Source organism: Barbus barbus (genome assembly GCF_936440315.1).
Source record: "Barbus barbus genome assembly, chromosome: 24".
NCBI lineage: Eukaryota > Metazoa > Chordata > Actinopteri > Cypriniformes > Cyprinidae > Barbus > Barbus barbus.
The window spans coordinates 12,806,525-12,829,910 of record NC_136752.1 but is presented as its reverse complement, the minus strand read 5'-3'; the positions used below and the strand labels follow the sequence as shown (position 1 = coordinate 12,829,910).

Genomic DNA, 23,386 nt, shown 5'->3' with positions numbered 1-23,386 from the left:
AGAACAGATCTGGAAAAATTAAGCATTACATCACTCACCCAAGAATCCTCTGCAGTGAATGGGTGCCGTCAGAATGAGAGTCCAAACAGCTGATAAAAACACATAAACCACAAGTAATCCATACCACTCTAGTCCAGTCCATCACTTAGTGTCTTGTGAAGTGAAACACTTTAAGAAAGCAGTTCATCATACACGCATATTAAACCCGTTGCTTTTGGCTAAATTACAAGTCCTCTATCCATAATATTGCTTTCTCTAGTGGAAAAAGTCATCTTGTCTCAATCAGGAGAGAAATGTGCACAGATCAAGCCCTGTTTACAGTTCCAAAACAGTTCACTCTAAAAAATGCTGGGTTAAATACAACCCAACGCTGGGTAAAATATGGACGAGTCCAGCGATTGGGTTGTTTATGCCCAGCGGTTGGGTTACTGACCAGAAGGTTGACTTAAACATTTAACCCAACTTTGAGATGGACAAGGAAGCAGTATTATGGATTATGAAATTATTTGTTTCTTACCAACAAGCAGCTTTTCATTTCCCAAGACATTAACTGATGAACTGGACTCATGAGGATTACTTGTGGATAAATGTGATGTTTTCCTCCGCTGTTTGAACTCTCATTCTGACGGCACCCATTCACTGCAGAGGATTCACTGGTGAGCAAGTGATGTAATTGCTAAATTTCTCCAAATCTGTTCCTTTGAAAGAACAAACTCATCTACATCTAGGATGGGCCTGAGGATCAATACAAATTCAGCTAATTTTCTTTAACATAAAATAAAATGGCATTTTATGTAAAAAGTCTCTCATAATCGTGATGATATGGGATGTTCTTCTTTCTGTGATATCTTGGTTCCAATATTACTATACTGAATTGCAAGCATAGAATATCAGTCCTTAACATGGATGCACAAAGGTTTTAAAATGATCTGTGAAGACCTGTTTTTTTCATATGGCATTATATGGAATAATTGTCTGTTTGTTATCATTGTGCCTGACACCAATTACACACGCACAACACTGAATCCCAGACTGTTTCTCTTTGCTTCAGGCCACTTTGATAGTAGTTTTTTTTTTACATTATTAGCTGAGAAGCGCTATTTATTCCAGCTTATGCTGCTCATCAAACATTTCTGTGAAGTTTCCTCGGCTCTGAACCCCAGAAGAGACTCTGACACTGTGTGTTAATTTGAAGAACTTCATACCAGACCTGCAGCACTGTGCAAATTCAAAGTCACTGCATTTATGAATGCATTTCCTTAGGTACAGGAACCATTTGTGAATGCCAGATGAGGCGCCAGTGCACACATTCTCTGAACATCTTACTTTCATGTAATTGACATCAAATGACCGTTGCAATTGAAACCAAATGGGAAGGGTTGGCAGAGAAATGTCATTCTCTCATACATCTTTTCATTAATTAACAAGGACTGCTGTAATAGAATGATGATTATTGAAATGCCTGAGCCTTATGTTACGATCTAAGCCTATTGGCAACCAGTGGGACTGAGATCATCTTATTAATGTAACAGTGGCACTGTCTTAATCTTGGTAATGCTTCCCTGGCACTTCCACAGGTGTTGAGGATTTACGATGGCTCGTGGGAGGGTGAGACAGAGTCCTATAGAGGTGGCATTGGACGCCAGTACTGCATTGTGCACTGCTTTGCTGGCAGACAAAGCCCACTTTGTTTTGTAATCAGAGCTCAAGTGCTATGTGGTAAGTTTTTTCTTAGGATAACAGCAATGCTTTTGGCAAGGATCAACGTTTTCTTTCTCTATTGCTTGCTCTTTTTTTGTTTGATTGATACCTGGAGGAAACCTGAGTCAAGGCACTGAGAAAAAGATCAAAGTGCAGATTGGATGCTGATGCCATGGGTTTTCAAAGAATAAAGGCTGAATTTAGGAAATTGTATGCATCCCATGTGGATATGGGCTGTTGGGGAATACGGTTTGAGCCAGTAGGAAGATCAATGTACAGAAAAAAAGGTTGCAATTGAGAGAGAATTTATTGTAAAGAATGAAATTCCTGGGGAGAATAAGTTAAAACACTAAAATGTTCTCAGCAGGTATCTGCAAAATCGATTTTATTTTAACATTAAAATTTTAAAATAATATTTAGTAAATTGCAGAGAAATAACATGAAAAAATTGTCATTAATCAGAAATATTTGAATGCTGAATCATTTGAATGAAGATAGATTAAAGTATTATATACAGCAGAATAATACAACAGAACGACGAACAAAGTCAATCCACCCCTTCACAACACACTCACAAAGGAATAAAGAAGAGTCAGCTGGGTACAAATAATTCTGACCCCCGCCAGATTATTACCCCCCTAGTATTAGGTTTAGGTTTAGGGTTAGGTGTGGGGGAGGGGGAGGGGTTAGGATTAGGCAATCAGGTAGCGATTTCAACGAGGGGGGTATTTGGCAGGGAGTCAAAAATAGGCACAACACCGGCCGCGCGCTTCATGGACAGCACACGCGCGTTCCCATAAGGACAGCTTTCTTGTCACAACAATATTTTCCGCTCCTCATTTTACAGATGTACTCTACCTTTATTGCTACTTCCATCCAGGGAGAGGCTGTTAAGTTTACAAATGTACTGAGCTTTTCTAGTTTTCACAGACGAGAGTTATTTGTCACAAACAGGACAGCACAGATGCGCACCTGACCGCAAACACGTCGCGCTTGACGCTTCCATCTGGTTGAAATTTCATTTAAATGTGTTTATTGCATTATACTGGTCATCTTGATGTCATGATGCCACAACGGAGAGGAGGAGGACGTGAATTGCATCCTGCGTGTGTAGGCTATGTACGCGAAAGTGTTGTTTCACCAGCAAATTTCCACTTGAGCAGCATCTCTTCTGATGTCCGAAAGGGTTAAGAGCGCGAGCGGCGTTCTCACTACAGCATTACATCACTCAGCGGTCCAGAGGTGCGAACCGAGCACTAGGTGGCATCCTAGATGAGTACGGATCCGCGTCTCTCTTCAGTCGAGACATCCAGTCAGCGGCGGCGGGTGTCTCAGGGAACAGTCCCGCGCTCGCACTCAAACACAATGCGCAGGTGACAAGAACCGGCTTCCAGGAGTTCGTCTCTGACCCGTGCCGGCTCGAGGACTAGATCAGCGCTGACTTCGCCGTCCGGAGCGCCGCAGGAGGATGCACTGCCTCTCTGGCGTCACCGTCACCCCACAACTCCATGGCTACCTTATTAGGGGTACTCTGGAGAAACAGGTGTCGGGGAAGTGACGTCACGAGCCTCGGAAACCGGAGGTGTGCGCTTCGGAGAGCAAGATGGCAGCGAAATCCGACGGTCGGGGGGTCGTCACCGGTTTCGCCCAGCTGCACAACCTGGACGAGACGGTGGGGAGCTGCGAGGACGACGCGCGGCAGAGCAGCTCCTTCCACATCTGCCACTGCTGCAACACCTCGTCGTGCTACTGGGGCTGCCGGAGCGCCTGTCTGCATTACCTCCAGGGCAAGGGGAGAGACGTCAGGCGGCCACCTCACGAAGAGCGCCTGTGGTTGGACTGCCTGTGGATCGTCCTCGCGCTCCTCGTCTTCTTCTGGGACGTGGGCACCGACTTGTGGCTCGCGCTCGACTACTACGTCAAGCAGGACTACCTCTGGTTCGGACTCACACTGTTCTTCGTGCTGGTGCCGTCGGTGCTGGTCCAGATCCTAAGCTTCAGATGGTTCGTGCAGGATTACACGGGGGGCGGCTTGGGCTCCGTGGAGGGTCTCAGCTGCAGCCGGGGCCCAGGGGTGCGCGGCGGGGCCATATGCTGTCGCGTGTCTGTTTGGGTCTGGCAGACGCTCATACACATCCTGCAGATGGGACAAGTGTGGAGGTAAGCGTCCCGTAGCCCGTCACCCGGTGTAACCCGTGCAGACTAGAGCAGAGCGGATGCGAGTCTCGCTCTAAGCGTGCGCGTTTCTCTCAATGAACATCGTGAGCTCTGTGGCATCAGTGTGCGCTGAAAGTACAGTGCGTTACTGAGGCGAGTCTCACAGTGCATCTGAGGATTCATTCTGCTCAACTCTCTGAGACCGCTGGCGAGACGGGCATCGGGTTTCTCGGGCTCCCCGTGCGTCCCTCAGGAACAACATGCCTCCTTTCTAAGCTCGATATCATCGACACAATTTGCGTTCTTTGATCCTTCGCGCTTGATCATCATAGGTGCAGTGCGTTTTAACGCCAGTCAGTACAGTGTGTGCTCTCAGAAGTGAGGAATAGTTCTGAGGCGTGCGGGGAATATCGTCCGTGACATATTGTACTTAATGTCTGATCCACTAGAAATGATGCGACAGTTTTTTTTTCTGCAGCAGACAGACGCAGTGGCCGCATTCACGTTTGTATGGAGGCGTTCAGTGTAGCCGGACGATTTAGCTTGATTTCGATGCCATGTATTATTCATGTCTGCTTGTTTTCGTGTTTTCTCCTCTTTACACGATGTGATTATTTCTTAAAGATGAGGCTCTCTGTCATCAGTGGCTCACAGTTGTCATGATGTCATCGCTTTAAAGGTGCTACAGCATCTCACGCGAGCGCGCGCGCTCTCTCTCTCTTTCACATGTGTGTACAAAATAAATTCCTTCTCATCTTTCATATAGTCACACGATACGACCGTCTGGATGTATTTTCCAAGATAAATGTAGTTAAGTCTTTCTTAAAAGCCAAATATAAAGCCGAATGAAAGTTAAATAATACTCTGCATCGACTGTAAGGTTTTAAGTGGATTTATATTTTATATATATATATTTATAGTAATATTTATTACACAGTAGGCTACGAAGGTCTAGAACTGACCCCATAGAAATCTGACGCTGATTTTCTCCCGTTGCTATGCAACCAGATACTAGTTAAAATCATTTCTTCTCACGCCAGAATAGAATATTTGAATATTCTGAATATTTAGAATATTCAGAATATTAAGGTAAACAATTTCCCGAGTGACTGACTTTGCTTAGATTGTGAAGTGTGCAACCGGTGGACCCGGAACTATCCCATAATGCCACAGGAGTAAGTGTCAGAAGTTTAAAAATAAAAAAGGCAGAGAACTGTGAGCTGTGCAGCTCTCTCTCTCTCTCTCTCTCTCTCTCTCTTTATTTATTTTTTTATTTTTTATTTTTTTGAGTGCTAACGGTACCAAGACATCGTTCATTGCGATTAACGTGTGCTTTTTGGTTTATCATAGGTCAAAGTATGTATGAAAGCAATTACACACCAATTCAAATGTCAATAATTAAGATCTTCATTAAATTCAGTACAAATATTTGTATACAGCTAAAGTGTAAAAGGCAATGTTTAGCTATAGCTACCTGGATGAAAGGCTTTTGCTGTATTTTGGCTTTTTAAATATCTTTTGGCTCTTTAAAGATGTGACTCAAGCATTGCTGACACAGAAAAGTTAGGCCTACTGCTTCATTGTGCCATGAATGCAAAACCCAAATATAATGGGAAGGCAGTTTTGAGGTAGAATGCTCAGCGGTGTATCAAATAAAAAAAAGAGGAGCCTAGCTTTAAAGTGCTGGTGGAAATGGAAGTTAACATCAAAGAAGTCTCTTTTGGCTCCTTTTATGACTGTGAATAAGGTACTCGTATTTAGATTTATACATGCATTGAACTACTATGTGCATTTTCCTATTTTAATGCTCATATTATTGCATCTGCCAGTTCTTATTGCTTTCTACCCAGAAACTTCTGAGGCCACCCTGACTTCACCTCTCAAACTGAAAGTCACACCAAACATTAGCAAACAACTTTCTACATAAAAACAATAAATCTATAGTGGAATTACACAAATCTGTCTTTGCAGCAGCTCCTGACTGCTGGACAGATCCTTTTGTCAAAGACTTTAGAAATTGTGCATTTTAAGAAAGTGCATGAGACATTTCTCAATTGGATGTTTATTTATTCATGCTTGGCACGAGAGCCCGATGATGTCTTTGTTGGCTTCGGTAAACAGTCTGATGCGGCAGCTCTTCTGCCAAGACCTCGAGCCTTTCCCAATCGTCTTGACTTGAGAGTCAGTCAGTGCAAGCGTCTTGAAAGATAAATGGCAAATAATGGTCAATTAAGCAGCCTGGGGCACTGGTTGTGTGCTTTGTTTAGCGCTTGGCATAAAAAATGCTGGTTAGTTAGGGCAACTTTGTGAAAATGAGAACAGCTCAGAATTCTTACTCCCAGCCATGTATCACTACTGTTTAATTTGTAAAATTTAAAATTACTGCAAATAATTTTTTGAAGGTTCTTGAAATAAATATATCACAATGTCCATAAATGCACAACTGTTTTCAATGCTGATAATAATAATAAATGTTTCATAAGCGGCAAATCAGCATATTAGAATGATTTCTGAAGGATCATGTGACACTGAAGACTGGAGTAATGATGCTGAAAATTCAGCTTTGTCATCACAGGAATACATTATGTTTGAAAATATATTAAAATATAAAAGTTCTTTAAAGTGTTATAATATTTCATATTACTGCTTTTTTTAATCAAATAAATGTGGCCTTGGTGAGCATTAGAGACTTGTTTTAAAAACATACCAAAATCTTACTGACCCCAAACTTTTAAAGAGTGGTATATATGTGACCCTGGCCCACAAAACCAGTCATAAGGGTCAATTTGTTTGAAATTGAGATTTATACATCATCAAAGCTGAACAAATAAGCTTTCCATTGATGTATGGTTTGTTAGGATAGGACAATATTTGGATGAGATACAACTATTTGAACATCTGGAATCTGAGCGTGCAAAAAAAATAAAAATATTGAGAACAAAATCGCCTTTAAAGTTGTCCAAATAAATGAAGTTCTTAGCAATGCATATTACTAATCAAAAATGACGTTTTGATATATTTACAGTAGGAAATTCACAAAATATCTTCATGGAATGTGATCTTTACTTAATGCCCTAATGATTTTTCGCATAAAAGAAAAATCAATAATTTTGACCCATACAATGTATTTTTGGCTATAGCTACAAATATACCCCAGCGACTTAAGACTGATTTTGTGTTCCAGGGTCACATATAGGTTTTTTTTTTATTTGATTTTGCAGTATGTTTGTAGTCTTTAATGATAGATTAAATTAATCAAATAAATGTAGAATGATTTTGAGCATGTGAGATAAAAAATAACATTTCTGGTTTGAGCTTTACAAAAATGCCTGGGAAATACTGTAATCCACTCCTTCTCTTCTGTTTTAAGACACTTCCTCTGTCTTATTTCTTTATGGTGCTGTCTGTGTAAAATCATTGCTTTGCTGCTCTGTCCTCCCCATCCACTAGTTAAAGTCATAATATGCACTTTCCTTTTCTCTCCCTCGCTGCCTGTTTTCCCTTTTACATAAATCTCCACTTGACCTCCATTTCTGTCAAGGAAACTGGAGCATCTGTCGGCCTTCCCATTATTGGAGATTTTCCCCCCTATGTGTGACGTTTAGAGCAGCCCTCCCTCCATACTCCATCGCCTAGGACGCTCACCGTCCCCATTCTCTCCTGTTTGCCCTCTTAGTGTCACACCTCTCACAGGGGCTCAGGTAGGATATATAGTCAGCTACTATATATAGTGGATGTTTGAGAGCGTGCTTGTCGAGACTGCTTGGAATGGCAGTTTAAATTGGGTTTAAAGTGCGCTGACAACTTGTGTCTTAAGGAAATATCACGCAATAAATGACTAGTTTCACTGAAAAGAAAGCTATTCGTTAAAACACAAGGGGCAAAGACATGACACTCATGTTTGTGTCTGCTTTTTAAATGAATAAAAAATCAATTTAAAATGCAATCCATGGATACTCTGAATACACCTCTTCTATAATGAGCAAGGTTTTATTTTCTGAATTAAAATTCATTTTAATACTTTTTAAGGTCCATAAACTCAAAAATGCCAGGGTGCTACCACTGCCCTGATATCATAGCCAAGAAAAAATTCAATTACTGAAAAGTCATATGGTCCCATACAGACATACATTTTAGTATATACTTAAAAAGAGGACATATTATGGAATAATACACATACAAGAATATACTTAAGTGCAAACTAAATGTTATATTTTTGGACACTTAACTGAATGTTATTCACAATTAAATGAAAAGGTATTATAATTTGTATTAGGTTTATTATTATTTTTATTTATAATATAAGGTATTATAAGTTTATATTAAATGCAATTAGTTGAACTTAAGAGTGCTTTTTGCTTTCTTTTTATGTAATTTTATAATTACTACATTTTTTAAATGTAATTAAAGTGTACTGCAGAATCTACTGACAATCTGCTGGTGTTTATGGTAAACTAAAATGTACAAGAATGTAATTTCTTCTGAAAAATGTATGTCATATATGTAATACAAATATATACACATTTTTTATATATATTACTTTATATATTTTTATATAAATATAATTATATTTAATGATATTTAGAAAATAATATTTCATGATAATTTTAGAAAATACTTTTTTATCTTGAAAAGTATATTAAACGTTGTTCAAATGTAAAATGGTTAAACCATGACATTTTTATTAATTTAAAGTAAAAAAAATAAAATAAAATAAGAAAACAACACAAATCCAAGGAGTAGTTTTCTAATACTTGAATTAAACTGGATTTCAAAGTGTTTTTTCCTCTTCTTTATCGTGGACAAGCATTCTGTCATTGACCCACTAACACTCAAACAGATACAAATAACCTGGTTTCTAGTGCTGGGTAGTAAAAAGAGGTGCCTAGTCTTTGTAAGCACCTCTTAAGATGCCACTTTCTTGTTCAACTGCATCCTCAAGAGCTTTGTACGAGTAAACAGCCTTACAGTTTAGCGAGTACTGAAGACCCAGCAGCGAGTGGGCTAATCAATGCGTTATACTGCTGACATGTCCTCAGATGTGCTTACAGTAAACACTCCTCGGCTGTTATTCACAGCGACCTTGCAAGCATTGTAGAACGCTCACAGTGAGAGTCTGGGCCTCCTCAAAGACCAGCCACACTCCATGAATTCATTTACACACATAAACACAGGCTCGCCAGAATATACGATCGTATCATAGAGATCTGCTGTGGAGTTTGCATGCGTATGTGTGTAATATAGGTAAGCCAGTGATTGTGATAAATTGTCACAGCTTGTGTGTTAAGGACATTGGGGGGGGGGAGACTGACATGATGCACTCATGCTGGAATCAGTCCAGCTGACAAAAGCCAAATGCACAGTGTAATGTTATGACTAATTGGTGAGTGTTTTCGCTTGTTAGCGTGTTGGTGTGAAGACCACACTGGGTAATTTATGTGTGTTTCTGTCATCTTGGCAGTAAATTGTAATGACTAATTTGTGAGTGTGTTTACAGATTGGACCACAGAACGCTATGAATAATCTGAATGTGTTTGATCACACCAGCTGGGTTTACGATTATGATGATGACCTACAGTATGTAGAATGGAGTATTTATTTGTGTGTGTGTTTTTAAATCTATAATACTGCTCCTCATGTTTATTAACCAGTACTTTCTGTCTGTCTTGTGTTTAGTTTGTATAGGGCTGTGCTCGATATATCGATACGACGATGTATCATCATATACAACTTCGTGCTACTAGAATATATTCCCCAGCATGTGCACAGTAGTGGACCGTGCTTAATTTAAATACAAGAACAGTGTTTAAACAGAGTAGAAAAGTGCAAGGTTTCTAAAAATAAGGAATAGGGTTTAATATAGGCAACAACAAGGTTTAATCTGACTCGCAGAAGAACATAACTGGGGTTGCTTGATCCCCGTAATCCCAGAAATCGGAGCGTCACACTTGCGCAATACGGAAATATGTGAAACTGGCAACAATGTGTATGTTATTTCTCACAGAGGATAAAAAAAAAGTTTCTCTATTAACTTTAATTGCTTCAAAGCAGTGATGTTACCAACTCCTTGCTGATAAAAATAATGTAGCTCTTCAGCGTTGAAGCGTTTTTATTGATAAAATTGCAGGCAGTGCTGGGAAGTTTCTGTTGCGGAACGTCTGTGTGTGTGCATTGCAGTCTGTGTGACTGTCTGAATGTGTGTGCGTGAGCTACAGTGAAGACAGCACATTAGTTTAAATAAATTTAACCCAGAGAGTGCGTTGCAACCTACCAGCAATGTTAATATGATTTTTTTAAAGGGGTCATCGGATGCAAAATTCACTTTAAGCTGTTTGAAAAAAACACACACACACATTTTTAATTATTATTAGTTTAATTATGACAGACAACAGACACAGCATGCATCTTGTTCTAATCTAGATCATGTTTGTAGTGTGTTCCAGGGGATTAAAAACGTATAATATACATTTCAGACCTAGTGGAGTAATAGTAAATAATAGTAAGTAATTGTAAATGTGTAAAGTTGCATAAACTCATTCTAATTTAGGGGCTGTTTACACCTGGTCACTTCATGCGTTTTTTCTGATCGGATAGCTATCCGATTGTGAAAAGACCAGGGGCACGTTCAGGCCCAATGTTTTGCTCCGGTTTCCAGCTTGAACGACATGTTTCCTGTAAACGGTGTGCAACGAGGTTTGAGATCCGTTTTCTCTTGTTTGGTGGGTGTCAAAAATGTCAGCAGCAACATATATAAACCACGCGGTATTAAAGAGACGGATTGCACTATGGGTCCAAGTGAAGTCATTTAATGTGTGTCCGCTGCAGCTCTGTATGCGCAACAATTGAAGATATTAGAAGACATTTTTGTCATAAGAGTTTTATAGTAACATAGCATATCAACATGATGATGAGGAAATTGTAAGTAAATGTAATTAACATCTAAATAAATTCACAAGAGCATATTGTTTGCACGTTTATTTACATTAAAGGCAAAATAACTGAAATAATAAGAGCACAAGTATAGATCTGGAACTTCTTTAAGTCTGTCTAAATATGAAGTAATTGCAATGTCTTCTGGTCCATATCCTTTCCTCAGGAAGGTGTGCAGACACTGAATAATGTAACATAAAAATACTATACATATTTATATATTTTGCTATTGTATTGTGGAGTGACACTTTCATAAACTTTTCTATGCTTCTCTGATTATATAATGGTAAATATTACAATATCATAGCACAACAACAGTTATCAGCAATAATGATAAGCCTAATACTCACAATAAAAATAATAAGGTCATATAGATCATAACACAGAGGTAAGAAGTGGATTATCCTTCACCTGAAATTTCTTTTCATCCTGAAATGCGAGGCACATGTTGGATCACAATAATTAGGAACCACAGTTTCCACAAATCCCTTCACTAGATCTCTTTTATTCTGGATGGCAAGGCCAGTGACTGTAACATCGAGCGTATTTTGCAGTATTAAAAATGTATTTATACTGATTTTATCAGGCTCTGAAAATTCTTATTCTCAACACACAATCGTCTTCATTAAAAGTAGTGAGACTAACCTATCTTTCCAGTGCTGATGTCGCGCTCTCTCCTGTTGCGGTCTCTGATATTGAAATTAGCTGATGATAAATAAAATGCAGCGCATATCTGTTACGGGGCTGACGAGACGTGAGACGTGCGGATCCATATGCAAGGCTTTATTATAAAACATGGTCAGAAACAGGCAGGGTCAGACAGGGGCAAACAGGTATGGCAAGGGCAAGACAGAGCAATCCGTGGAACAAGCGTGGGTCAACGATCAGCGAACAGTATCCAAAGGGGCAAGGCAGAGAGATAATCCAGAGACGAGAGCAACAATCCAAACAGGGAGCGAACAGAGTCCAAACGGCAGAGGCAAAGGGTAAATCCAGGAAACAAGAGCAGGGTCAAACACGGCAGGAAAACAAGGCAAGGCAAGACTATGAAAACTAGGAACGCTTTGTAAGGTAGCACGCTAACAATACTCGGCCGTGAGCAAGAGCAAGTCCCAGGCTTAAATAGAGTGATGGTGATTGTGAAATGGTGATCAGGTGTGGGCGAAATAGTGAACAGCTGTGCAAGTCGTCAGTGCAATGGATTGTGGGAAATTGAGTCCAGTGTGCTGTGTAGTGTGAAAAGTCCATGTGGTGAACGGGTGACCTCTGGTGGTGAATGAGTGGAAGTGCAAGCCAGGATTCGTGACATAGCCCCCCCCCCAAGGAGCGGCTTCCAGATGCTCCTAAACAATCCAGGAGGGCGGTGGCGCGGAGGCGGAGCAGGGGGAGGGACGGAGGTCCAGGTCCTTGAGGACGTGGGAAGACCGGGGATAGAGGCAGAACCGGCAGAGCAGAAAACCAGGGCGGAGCCAGAGAACAGGTCAGGACCGACAGAGCAGAGGCCCACCAGGGCGGAGCAGACGGCACGGGAGCCCACCAGGGCGAAGTAGACGGGTCCGGAGCCCACCAGGGCGGAGCAGACGGGACCAGAGCCCACCAGGGCGGAGCAGACAGGACCAGAGCCCACCAGGGCGGAGCAGGCGAGACCAGAGCCCACCAGGGCGGAGCAGATGACCACCAGACCCGAGCATAAGACCACCATGGCAGGGCAGAGGACCACCACAGGGAGGCAGACAGGGCAGGAACCCGTGACGGAGACTGGGATCTGGGCAGAATAAGGACAGACAACACCGAGAGAGCAGGGACAGACAACACTGAGAGAGTCCTTGTTGCAGGGCAGGACGGGACCAGATTCCACCTGGGCGGAGCAGGAGACCCCCAGAGCCAGACAGCTGACCACCACGGCAGAGTAGACGGAGCCGGAGCCCACCAGTGTGGCGTAGACTGGGCATAGTATCTCCACGGTAAAGCGGACTGGTCAGGAAGCCATGGCAGGATCAGGGATCTGGGGAGAACAGAGACAGACACCACAGGGAGAACAGAGACAGACAACACAGAGAGAGTCCCCATGATCACAGGAGCCGTGACCGGGCAGGTCGAAGGTTCACAGACGGCCTCCATGGCCGTGATTGGCCAGGACGAGGATTCACAGACGGCCTCCTTGGCCGTGACAGGGCAGGGCGTGAGTTCACAGACGGCCTCTTTGGCCGTGACAGGACAGGGCGTGAGTTCACAGGCGGCCTCTTTGGCCGTGACAGGACAGGGCGTGAGTTCACAGGCGGCCTCTTTGGGGCGCTCTGGAGGAGCGGGCACTTGAGGGCGCTCTGGAGGAGCGGGTACTTGAGGACGCTCTGGAAGCGCGGACACTTGAGGGCGCTCTTGCAGCGCGGACACTTGAGGGCGCTCTTGCAGCGCGGACACTTGAGGGCGCTCTTGCAGCGCGGACACTTGAGGCTCGGGAACGGCACTCCTGGCCGTGACAGGGCAGACAGTGAGTTCAGGAACGGCCTCCATGGCCGTGACAGGGCAGACCATGAGGTCAGGAACGGCCTCCGTGGCATGAGAACTGGATTCTCGGGATTCGGGAGTAGATGCCACCACTTCGGGAGGTTCTGCAGCGGAAGCCGCCACCTCTGGAGGCACGGGAGCAGACTCGTGAACAGGAGAGACCTCAGGAACAGACTCGTGGACAGGAGAGGCCTCAGGAGCAGAGTGTGCAGTCCACACGCTCAAAATGGCGACCGCCATAACGGGAAGCACTGAGGTCAGGGGAACAGTCTCTGTAACAGCCAGGGTTGAGGCCCTGGGAATGCCAGCTGCTCGCACTGACGTCAGTGGTGGGTCCATCACACTGGATATCAGAACTCGAAGGACTGACCTTGAATCTGTGGTAACAGCCTCTGGCAGTTCGGTGGAGGCGTGAAGAGACTCTGGCTGGAGCACTGAGGCGTGGTGTGCAGACTCTGGCTGGAGCACTGAGACGTGGTGTGCAGACTCTGGCTGGAGCACTGAGGCGTGGTGTGCAGACTCTGGCTGGAGCACTGAGGCGTGGTGTGCAGACTCTGGCTGGAGCACTGAGGCGTGGTGTGCAGACTCTGGCTGGAGCACTGAGGCGTGGTGTGCAGACTCTGGCTGGAGCACTGAGGCGTGGTGTGCAGACTCTGGCTGGACAGCGACGACGTGAGCAGACTCTGGCTTGACAGCGACGACGTGAGCAGACTCTGGCTTGACAGCGACGACGTGAGCAGACTCTGGCTTGACAGCGACGACGTGAAGGGGTGCTGTTTCTGCCGCCATTTTGTGAGTGAGTGCGGTGTCGCGTTCCTCCGCGACACCCACAGTAAAAGAAGAGCCCACGCACAGCAAAGCATAATCCATAAACTCAGCGAGTGACGAACGCGGACCCTCTCTAAATAGTTTACCTCTGAGAGGTTTATTAACGCCATCACCAAAAAGATGAATCAAAAAACAGTCCGGCAGATCTGAGTCATTGGCTAAGCTTAAAAACTCCTCAATACACTCCTCCAATGATCGGGTACCCTGCTTGAACCGCAACAGACGAAATGCTGTGTCCATACCATTCTCCTGATCCTTTGAAAAGCTGCTGGATCCTCTTGTGGCCGAGTATTCTGTTACGGGGCTGACGAGACGTGAGACGTGCGGATCCATATGCAAGGCTTTATTATAAAACATGGTCAGAAACAGGCAGGGTCAGACAGGGGCAAACAGGTATGGCAAGGGCAAGACAGAGCAATCCGTGGAACAAGCGTGGGTCAACGATCAGCGAACAGTATCCAAAGGGGCAAGGCAGAGAGATAATCCAGAGACGAGAGCAACAATCCAAACAGGGAGCGAACAGAGTCCAAACGGCAGAGGCAAAGGGTAAATCCAGGAAACAAGAGCAGGGTCAAACACGGCAGGAAAACAAGGCAAGGCAAGACTATGAAAACTAGGAACGCTTTGTAAGGTAGCACGCTAACAATACTCGGCCGTGAGCAAGAGCAAGTCCCAGGCTTAAATAGAGTGATGGTGATTGTGAAATGGTGATCAGGTGTGGGCGAAATAGTGAACAGCTGTGCAAGTCGTCAGTGCAATGGATTGTGGGAAATTGAGTCCAGTGTGCTGTGTAGTGTGAAAAGTCCATGTGGTGAACGGGTGACCTCTGGTGGTGAATGAGTGGAAGTGCAAGCCAGGATTCGTGACAATATCTATTGCTTTAATTGACGTGAACTCCGTTAAATTTGCATATGGTGCGGGAATTAAAGAACAGATTTGTATCCGTTTTGCGAAGATGCAATTATGTGTAAATGAAAACTTTTTAACAAATCAGATAGATGTCCGATCAGAGAAAATGCATGAAGTGACCAGGTGTAAAAAGCCCCTTAGTGTCATATCCATATCATTATGTTTTCTATGGGGGGAGTGAATGTCCAGCGCTCTCTCCACCCTCAATACCACGACTGAGGTGCCCTTGAGCAAGGCACCGAACCCACAACTGCTCCCCGGGCGCCGCAGCATAAATGGCTGCCCACTGCTCCGGGTGTGTGTTCACGGTGTGTGTGTGTGTGTGTGTGTGTGTGTGCATTTGTTCACTACTCACTGCTGTGTGTGTGCACTTGGATGGGTTAAACGCAGAGCACCAATTTCGAGTATGGGTCACCATACTTGACAATACGTCACAACTTTTTTTTAAAACAGGTAAAGTTAGCAGGTGCATAAGAAGTGCTAGGTCCCACTTCAAAACACACAATATTTTTACACTTTTGTGAATAATTACCTGCCAGAATCTTTGAGAAAACGATGAAAGATTTTTACTGTCACACTGATAGTTTTTGCAGTGGATTGCCCAACATTCCGTTCTTTTATTCCACTTTGACTTCTCTTTCATTGTTATTCTGTCTATTTCTGTATATCTGTAACGTTGTCCAGTTGTAATTTTCACCCCAAAATGGCGGCCGTGCTCCTTGCAACTGCAGTCAGTGGTAGCATCTATCTCTTATCTTATCACTCAGTGTGTATGTGATGACAGACGGATGAGTCCCCTGAGGCCTGAGAAAGAGAGAGACAACCATCAGCTTGTGCGTCCACCAGTCAGCCATTAACCATTAGCCATCACATGCTGACCCACACACACTCACACACACAGGCGTACATGTACAGATATGTAGACACAGTTTTGTTCACTGTACCACATTTTTGGGAATCCGAGATCCAGAAATAAAACCTCAAGGTTCCAATAGCAAAAAGATCATCAAATTCAGTTTCTTCAACACAGCTTTTATCCACTTGCATAACTATGCTTATAAGAGTCAGTGGGACATAGGACAGTTTAGGACTGTCCTCACAGTCCTCCATCTCTATCCTCAGCTTATAAACATAAATCTGCTCATTCGCTATGAGATTGTTAAAATTAGAACATGCAAAGCAAGATTGAACTGTGAGCGGCTTACAACAGAGTATTAAATCGTATATAGATGGCTGAGAGTGAGCCGTTGCATGTTCTACAAACATCAGGCATTAAATCAGAAAGGAAAAAATATTGAATATTTTCATGGCAATCCTGTTATTCAGAGAATCATATCTATGACTGCTGGTATTTCTTCATTATGCAAAAAAACAAAGAAAGACCTCACTCTCTTTTTGACCTGACTGAGACGAGTGACTGTAAAATGCACTTGATGTAGTGTTAAGTGCTGATTTATTTAGCCATGATGAAAGTGTGCTATTTATACAGCCAGGAAGAAAGAATCTCTGATTATAATTCAGATGATAAGGAGTTTGCTGCAGGCTGTCGGGATAAAACGAGCAGCTGTATTGCTGTTGTGTTGTTGCAGGATTTGTAACAGTTTTCTGTCTACATCTGAGCTTGATACCTGCTGAGAAGAGTGTGGAGATGTCTTGATCCAGATCAGTCACCTTTGACCTCAGGGCTGTGTGGATATGGATTGGTTGTGGATGTATGCATCCATGCTGGTGTTCTTTTTCATGTCTATCAAATCACTGTAGAATGAGTGTTTATTACAGTAATGCCATAAAAACAGACCCATACCATTATCCTTCCTCCACCAAACTTTACAGTTGGCACAATGGTCACTCAACAGAACAGGTTGCAAAAGCAGGTGGTGATGAGAAAGTCACATGATGAACCGAAGCTCAAGCTTTTAAATATTAACATCAAACACTGAATACCATCAAACTGAAATAATCCAATAAACATTAATTTAACACCATTAGATGTAATGTGTAACCCTAATATACACAACTGATAAGAAAAAAAGAAGAAAGTTATTTTAACAAAAAAACACAAAAAAAAAACTCCAATCAAATTTGAAATGTAATGCAGGGACTTCTAGGAATGTCAGTTGAAAATAACAGTAAATTACATGTAATGTTCAGTACAGTTTTTCACCATATATAGTAGGGGAACTTACCATTAATGATTTAACAGGTTTTTACTGTATAATTTTTACAGTATTTTGCTGTTAAATTAATGGTCATTTTTTACAGTATATTTAAGCCAGCGGTTCTTAATTCTGGTCCTTGCGACCCCCTGCTCTGCACATTTTGTATGTTTCTCTTACCACTTCAAGGGTTTGTTCGATTTGAATGTAAGATCCCTGCGAATTGGACATCACAGGATATTCCGCCATGATTTCAGTTTGAAAGAAGCATATATGCTCTATTCAAAGGGCATTCAAGTGCGCGAGATGTGACTTCTATGCAAATCTCATGATTACTGTTAAATAACCCTTCATACGTCTGGAGTAAGTTTTGTTTGTGCGTAGACGCTACAGGGAGTGGTGTAGCGCAAATCGGTGTTCTTAAGTGAAGTAAACTTCAGCCGATTTCCTGTGTGCAGGGAGTAGATAGCAGTGAACACTATGTAGGGAAAATGTCAGTCGGAACACAGTTCATTAATGAAGCTCTCTTCTAATGAGCTGGTTATCTGAATCCGGTGTGTTTAAACAAGAGAGACGAGCAAAATATGCAGAGCGGGTGGTCGCGAGAACCAGGATTAAGAACAGTTCATTTAAGCAATATCACACGAGCGAAAATGCTACTGATCAGCAGGTTTTTATTTTATTTAAAAGTGCAAACAATAAGCAGTTAATATTGAGTAACACATATTTTAAGATCAATACTGATGGTTGTTTTATCTTTTTTTGCTTTACCAATGAAAATAGAGGAAGCCTTAGAAGAAGTAATCATTGCAGTAGTGGTGTTTAATTCCTAAATGAGTCATTGTTTTAAACAAATCGATTAAGTGAACAATTCAATAACTCAATTACTTGTCACCACCTAACAAAGTATCTTGCAGAAAGAGTCACTACCAATAATGCAGACAATAGTGATCACTGTATTTATCTTCCTATGTACTTTTTGTTCAACAAAAAATGAAAATTGACAGCAATATACTTTAATTGTTATTCTATTTTTGATTGTTTTCCTGAGTACTTATATTTATGCGTATGCGAATGCGGGAGACTGGAAACCCAAGCTCATGTGAACTTTGCTGTGTTCAAGATCACTTTGAATTTGTATCACGTGAAAACAATATTGTAGAAAAATGTTACATCATGACCTCTTAGCTTTAAATCTGGAGTAAATATGGAGTAGATTGCATAATTTTACATTTTGGATATATTATATGATGAATTAGGCTATGTTACAAAAAAAGATGCCATCTTCCAGTGAATGTATCATTTATCAACAACTGATGGACAGAATTTAGTCCCACCCTACATTTTTATTTTTTGATAATCTGTTAATCTGATAATCTGTACACCACTATATGGGGGGAAAAAAAGATTTCTCACTGCTTCCGTTATATTGCAACTTTAAGAGCTTTGACTTCTGAGTGGCCTCATCTCATTGAAAGCTACTGAATCAAGAGACTTGTGTTTGAAACTCTCTCCTTCCCCCTGCAATGGGGTGGACTAACCCTTTTTTGATAGCGCATTAAATCTGGACAGTTCCCCTCAGAAGCTATTTCCCCCTGCTAAAACTGACCTAGTTTTAATGGAGAGCATTGCAGTGACCATTCAAGCTGATAGTGCTTAAATGCAATGCCCTACAACCATACTCACTGCTCTCCACTCATGTGTATTAACTCATGCCAGAAGCGTCCACTTCCTCTCTTTCTTTTCTTACCCAGATCTCACTGAATCATACAATTTTTTTTTTCTTCTAGAGCATCTCTTTTAAGCTCTGTTTTTTCCACTCTGTGCATGCGTGGGGGAGACTTTTTTGTTGTTGAATGTAATCTCACACATTCCCAGATGTTGACACGATGCAACAGCCAAGGCTGTCAGAGGAAGTCCTCACGCACCAATGTGTCATTGCTGTCAAGCTTTAAAAATGGACAAATAAATAAGTAAATCAAATAAAAGCATATTCTTAGTCGCATGATGTATTTATAGGGGAAACAGACTTAAAAATTAAGGAGTTATTCATTTTATTGTCAGATGACAGTCAGTATTCACATGCAGCTTTAAATTATTATTTTTTTGTTATAGTGAAGAAAGAAAATTATACAGGCTCAGTGTTGTTATTGTTAATTAAAACTAAAACTTTTACAAATTACTTCATTAATTTAAAGCTGAAATAATACTAAAATAACACTGTACAGGTTTCAGAAGGCATGTGAGTAAATGATAATAAAATTATCATTTTTGGGTGAACTTTATGTAATTATCTTCATAAAATCTCAGTTATACTCCACTTCCCACTCAATACCAAATGAAATATGAAACCTCCACCACTTCCTCCTCCTCTTCTTTCTTGCTCCTTTTTTGCTTTCCTGTCAAACGAGCATGCAGACGCTTACACCTACAAAATCTCATCCCGTGTTTTATTCCTCACTGCCTTCACTCTCCCCCTCCCTGTGCTTGTTTCTTGCGGGTGCTGTGAGGCGATGACAGTTGTATTAGCAGTTGATTGCGAGGTCACTCTCGCTCAGCTCCACTGAGACACAGCAGTACAGCAGAGAAGCAAAGCAGAAACAAGAGCAACGAACAGAGAGAAAGAGATATCCAACAACAGACAGCTGAGTTTTCTCATTGCTAGTATTGTTTTTCATTACTTCTAGTTGACATTGTGTCACGCGAACCGCGACAGCATGCAGAGTATGATCCAGACTTTGGCTCCAGTCCAGAGACGCGATCTCATGGAGCAAATCAAGAGTAGTTATATATTAAACACTTTTAAAACTACACAGCCTCAGCATGATTATGATCACTATTTTGTTTTACTAAGAGTTTTATATTGAATCTAGGGGGTAATCTATTAGACTGTGACTTTGAAATGCGGCTTTACCGTGCTCAATTAAGGCTCTGGCCCAAGCAGATGTATACAAAACGCCATTGGCTATTTTAAAGGGGGGGGGGCTGCTTGATATGTCTCGCCCTGTCTTCTTCACAGCGATGCCATTGAAGAACCATTCAGTCAAAGGTTCTTTAAAGAACCATCTCTTTCTTACCTTTTTCTAATCTGAAGAACCTCCTTTTGCCACAAAGAACCTTTTGTGAGACAAAATGGTTCTTCAGATGTTAAAGGTTCTTTATGGAACCATTTAGACAAAAAGGTTCTTCTATGGCATAGTGAAGCTGAAGCACCTTTATTTTTAAAAGTGTCAGTGAATAAAATCATGGAGAAATACTATATAATGTTGAGATTTTTAATTCAAGTACGAAAGGGATCCAGCTTCCGTCTCTAGCCTAATTCAACTAATTTAAAATTCTAATTTTATTTTAATGAACTAAAAGTGTAGATGGAGATGCACAGTATTAGACAATTCCCTTGCTGCAAGCTATTTCATAAAACGATGGGGACAAAATCAACTGTGACGAAGTCCCCACCGTAACTGACAGTTATGGTAGATGAACATATGGTAGGTCTCCTGACATATCTTTTGGGAATCCTGTACCTGCACACAAATGCAAGATCTTTGGCTGAAGAAACAGCATGAAAATGAGGTTCCGATCCAAGAAGACTGACCTGTAAGGAAAGCTGTGTTAGGGATTCCCCTCATCACTAACGCAGGCCTCTGCTCAACGTGACTCACATCGAGATGCCAATCAAGGCATCAGAGACAGCAAGGCACCCAGAGCTGGCTGTGCGTCTCCCGACAGAGGAGGACACAGTCTGTTAATCCTACACTATGAATAGACTGATGAGAAGCCTCCTTTGGGAAAGCTGGATCCTTTGGGGAAAAAATTTGAGCCTGAGTTTATGGGCTGTTGAATGTTTGCAATACATATTGGACAGATGGTGCAGTTGGGTTGACAGTGAGGCACCTCGTCCTAGTTGAGAATTTCAGTTCCCACAAGATCAGTAAAAGCTGCTATTCCAATTCACAATGCCTCTTTTACGGGTGCATTCACATCCATATAACCTTTATATGTATAGCCAACGTGATGTTTTCCTCCTTGACAGGTAGGACATCATCTTGCACACACACGTTATACCAGAGGCATCATGCACCAGTTTTACTGAGGCAATTTTGGATCACTTGGTGCTCTAGTTCAGAAAAAAAAAACTTTCAAAAAATATGTTTATATATTAAATGCATATAAATAATATGAATTATATGAATAAACACATATGCACAGTACGCACACATATATTATGTAAACAAACTAACGGTAAACTTTTTTTTTCTTCATGGTTTTAGTTTTAAAGACCACCTATTATGCAAAATTCACTTTTACATGTTGTTTGAACATAATTGTGTGTACACAGTCACCCTATAATGATGAAAATCCACAAATTCCTGCTTTTTAATCCCCATAAATCATAGCCAGTGTCTCAGAAAAAGCCATTCGCATAATCGGCCCCACTCACAACTGCTGATGGACACTGCCGTATTAGCAAAGACCCCACTCTGAGTAAGCTGCACACAATCCACCGTGTCTATCTTCACGCTAGAGCATTTAAAAGCACCATTCAAGCAAAACAATTCTTCTTGTTAGAGTTACAGATATTATTCATTCAAGTGCAGTGAGTGATTTTCTGTCTTTATTTTATTGCTTGGGTCATATTAACAGTGTAGATAGCTGTAAAGGTACTGTATATTACACTGCTGTCCCTTAACACACAGATCTAATATTATATGTATATTATAATATACAGTCAGGCCCATATATATTTGGACAGTGACACAATTTTCATAATTTCGGCTCTGTGTGCCACCAGAACAAGATTAAAAATAAAACAATCAAGATAAAACTGAAGTGCAGACTTTGATAAATAAATATTATCATAAATAAAATGTTAATTTTTAATATTTTGGTTAGAATCCTTTGAAAGCAGTGACTGCCTTAAGTCTGGAACTCATGGACATCACCAGAGATTGGGTTTCCTCCGCTGTGATGCTTTGCCAGGACTTTACTGCAGCTGACTTCAGTTGTTGTTTGTTTGACGGTCTTTTTGCCTTTAGTTTTGTCTTCAGCAAGTTAAATGAATGCTCAGTCGGGTTTAGATCAGGAGATTTACTTGGCCATTGCAGAATATTCCACTTTTTTACCTTCAAAAACTCCTGGGTTGCTTTTGCTGTATGTTTTGGTTCATCGTCCATTTGTACTATGAGGTGCCGCCCAATCAACTTTGCTCAATTCGACTGAATCTGGGCAGAGAGTATATCCCTATACACTTCAGAATTCAACCGGCTGCTTCTGTCCTCTGTCACGTCATCAGTAAACACCAGTAACCCAGTGCCACTGGAAGCCATGCATGCTCATGCCATCACAATGCTCCACCGTGTTTCATAGATGATGTGTACTTTGGATCATGAGCTGTTCCAAGCCTTCCAAAATACTTTTTTCTTACCATCATTCTGGTACAGGTTGATCTTAATTTCAGCCATCCAAAGAATGCTTTTCCAGAAGTGGTCTGGCTTTTTTAGATGTCAAATCTAATTTAGATTAGGCAAAGTCTAATCTGGCCTTGTTTGCACCTTGTGGTGAATCCACTATATTTGCTCTCGTGAAATCTTCTCTTGATTGTAGACTTTGACAGTGACAGGCCTATCTCCTGGAGAGTGTTCTTCTCTTGGCTGGATGTTGTGAAAGGGTTTTTCTTTACCATAGAGAGGATCCTTTGATCATCCACAACTGTTGTCCTCCATGCCTATTTATGTGGCTGAGGTCACCAGTATATAATTTTTTTCTCAGAATGTACCAAACTGTTGATTTGGCCACTCCGAATATTCCTGCTATTTTGAAGCCTCACTTGTATGGAGAGCTCCTTTGACTGCACAATGTGGGTTCACAGCAACAGCTTCCAAATGCAAATGGCACACTTAGAATCAACTCCAGACCTTTTACCTGCTTAATTGATGTAGAAATAATGAAAGAATAGCCCACATCTGTCCACGACACAGCTTTTGAGTCAATTGTCCAATTACTTGTGGTCCCTTGAAAAATAATAGATGCCCTTTAACACTATCAATAGTAACATATCACCTATCAGACACTTACACATACAGTACAAATATTCACAGAAAGGTTGAACCTGATTGGACAGATCAAATTCAGACATGTAAATTAATGGATTCTATCATACTTTATAAAGCATTTTTAACCTCAAATAATTGTGATAT

General features: G+C 41.6%; 1 protein-coding gene across 1 annotated transcript in view; it reads left to right on the top strand.

The window, feature by feature from the left end:
* Nucleotides 1-3,304: 3,304 nt before the first annotated feature.
* LOC306843792 (XK-related protein 6-like) overlaps nucleotides 3,305-23,386 on the top strand; it is a gene marked incomplete at both ends in the record, with an annotated part of 55,914 nt that continues 35,832 nt past the window's right edge. Inside the window, one exon of the mRNA XM_079375465.1 lies at nucleotides 3,305-3,861. Within this exon, the coding sequence (XP_079231591.1) occupies nucleotides 3,305-3,861 (557 nt within the window). The remainder of the gene's footprint in view (nucleotides 3,862-23,386) is intronic.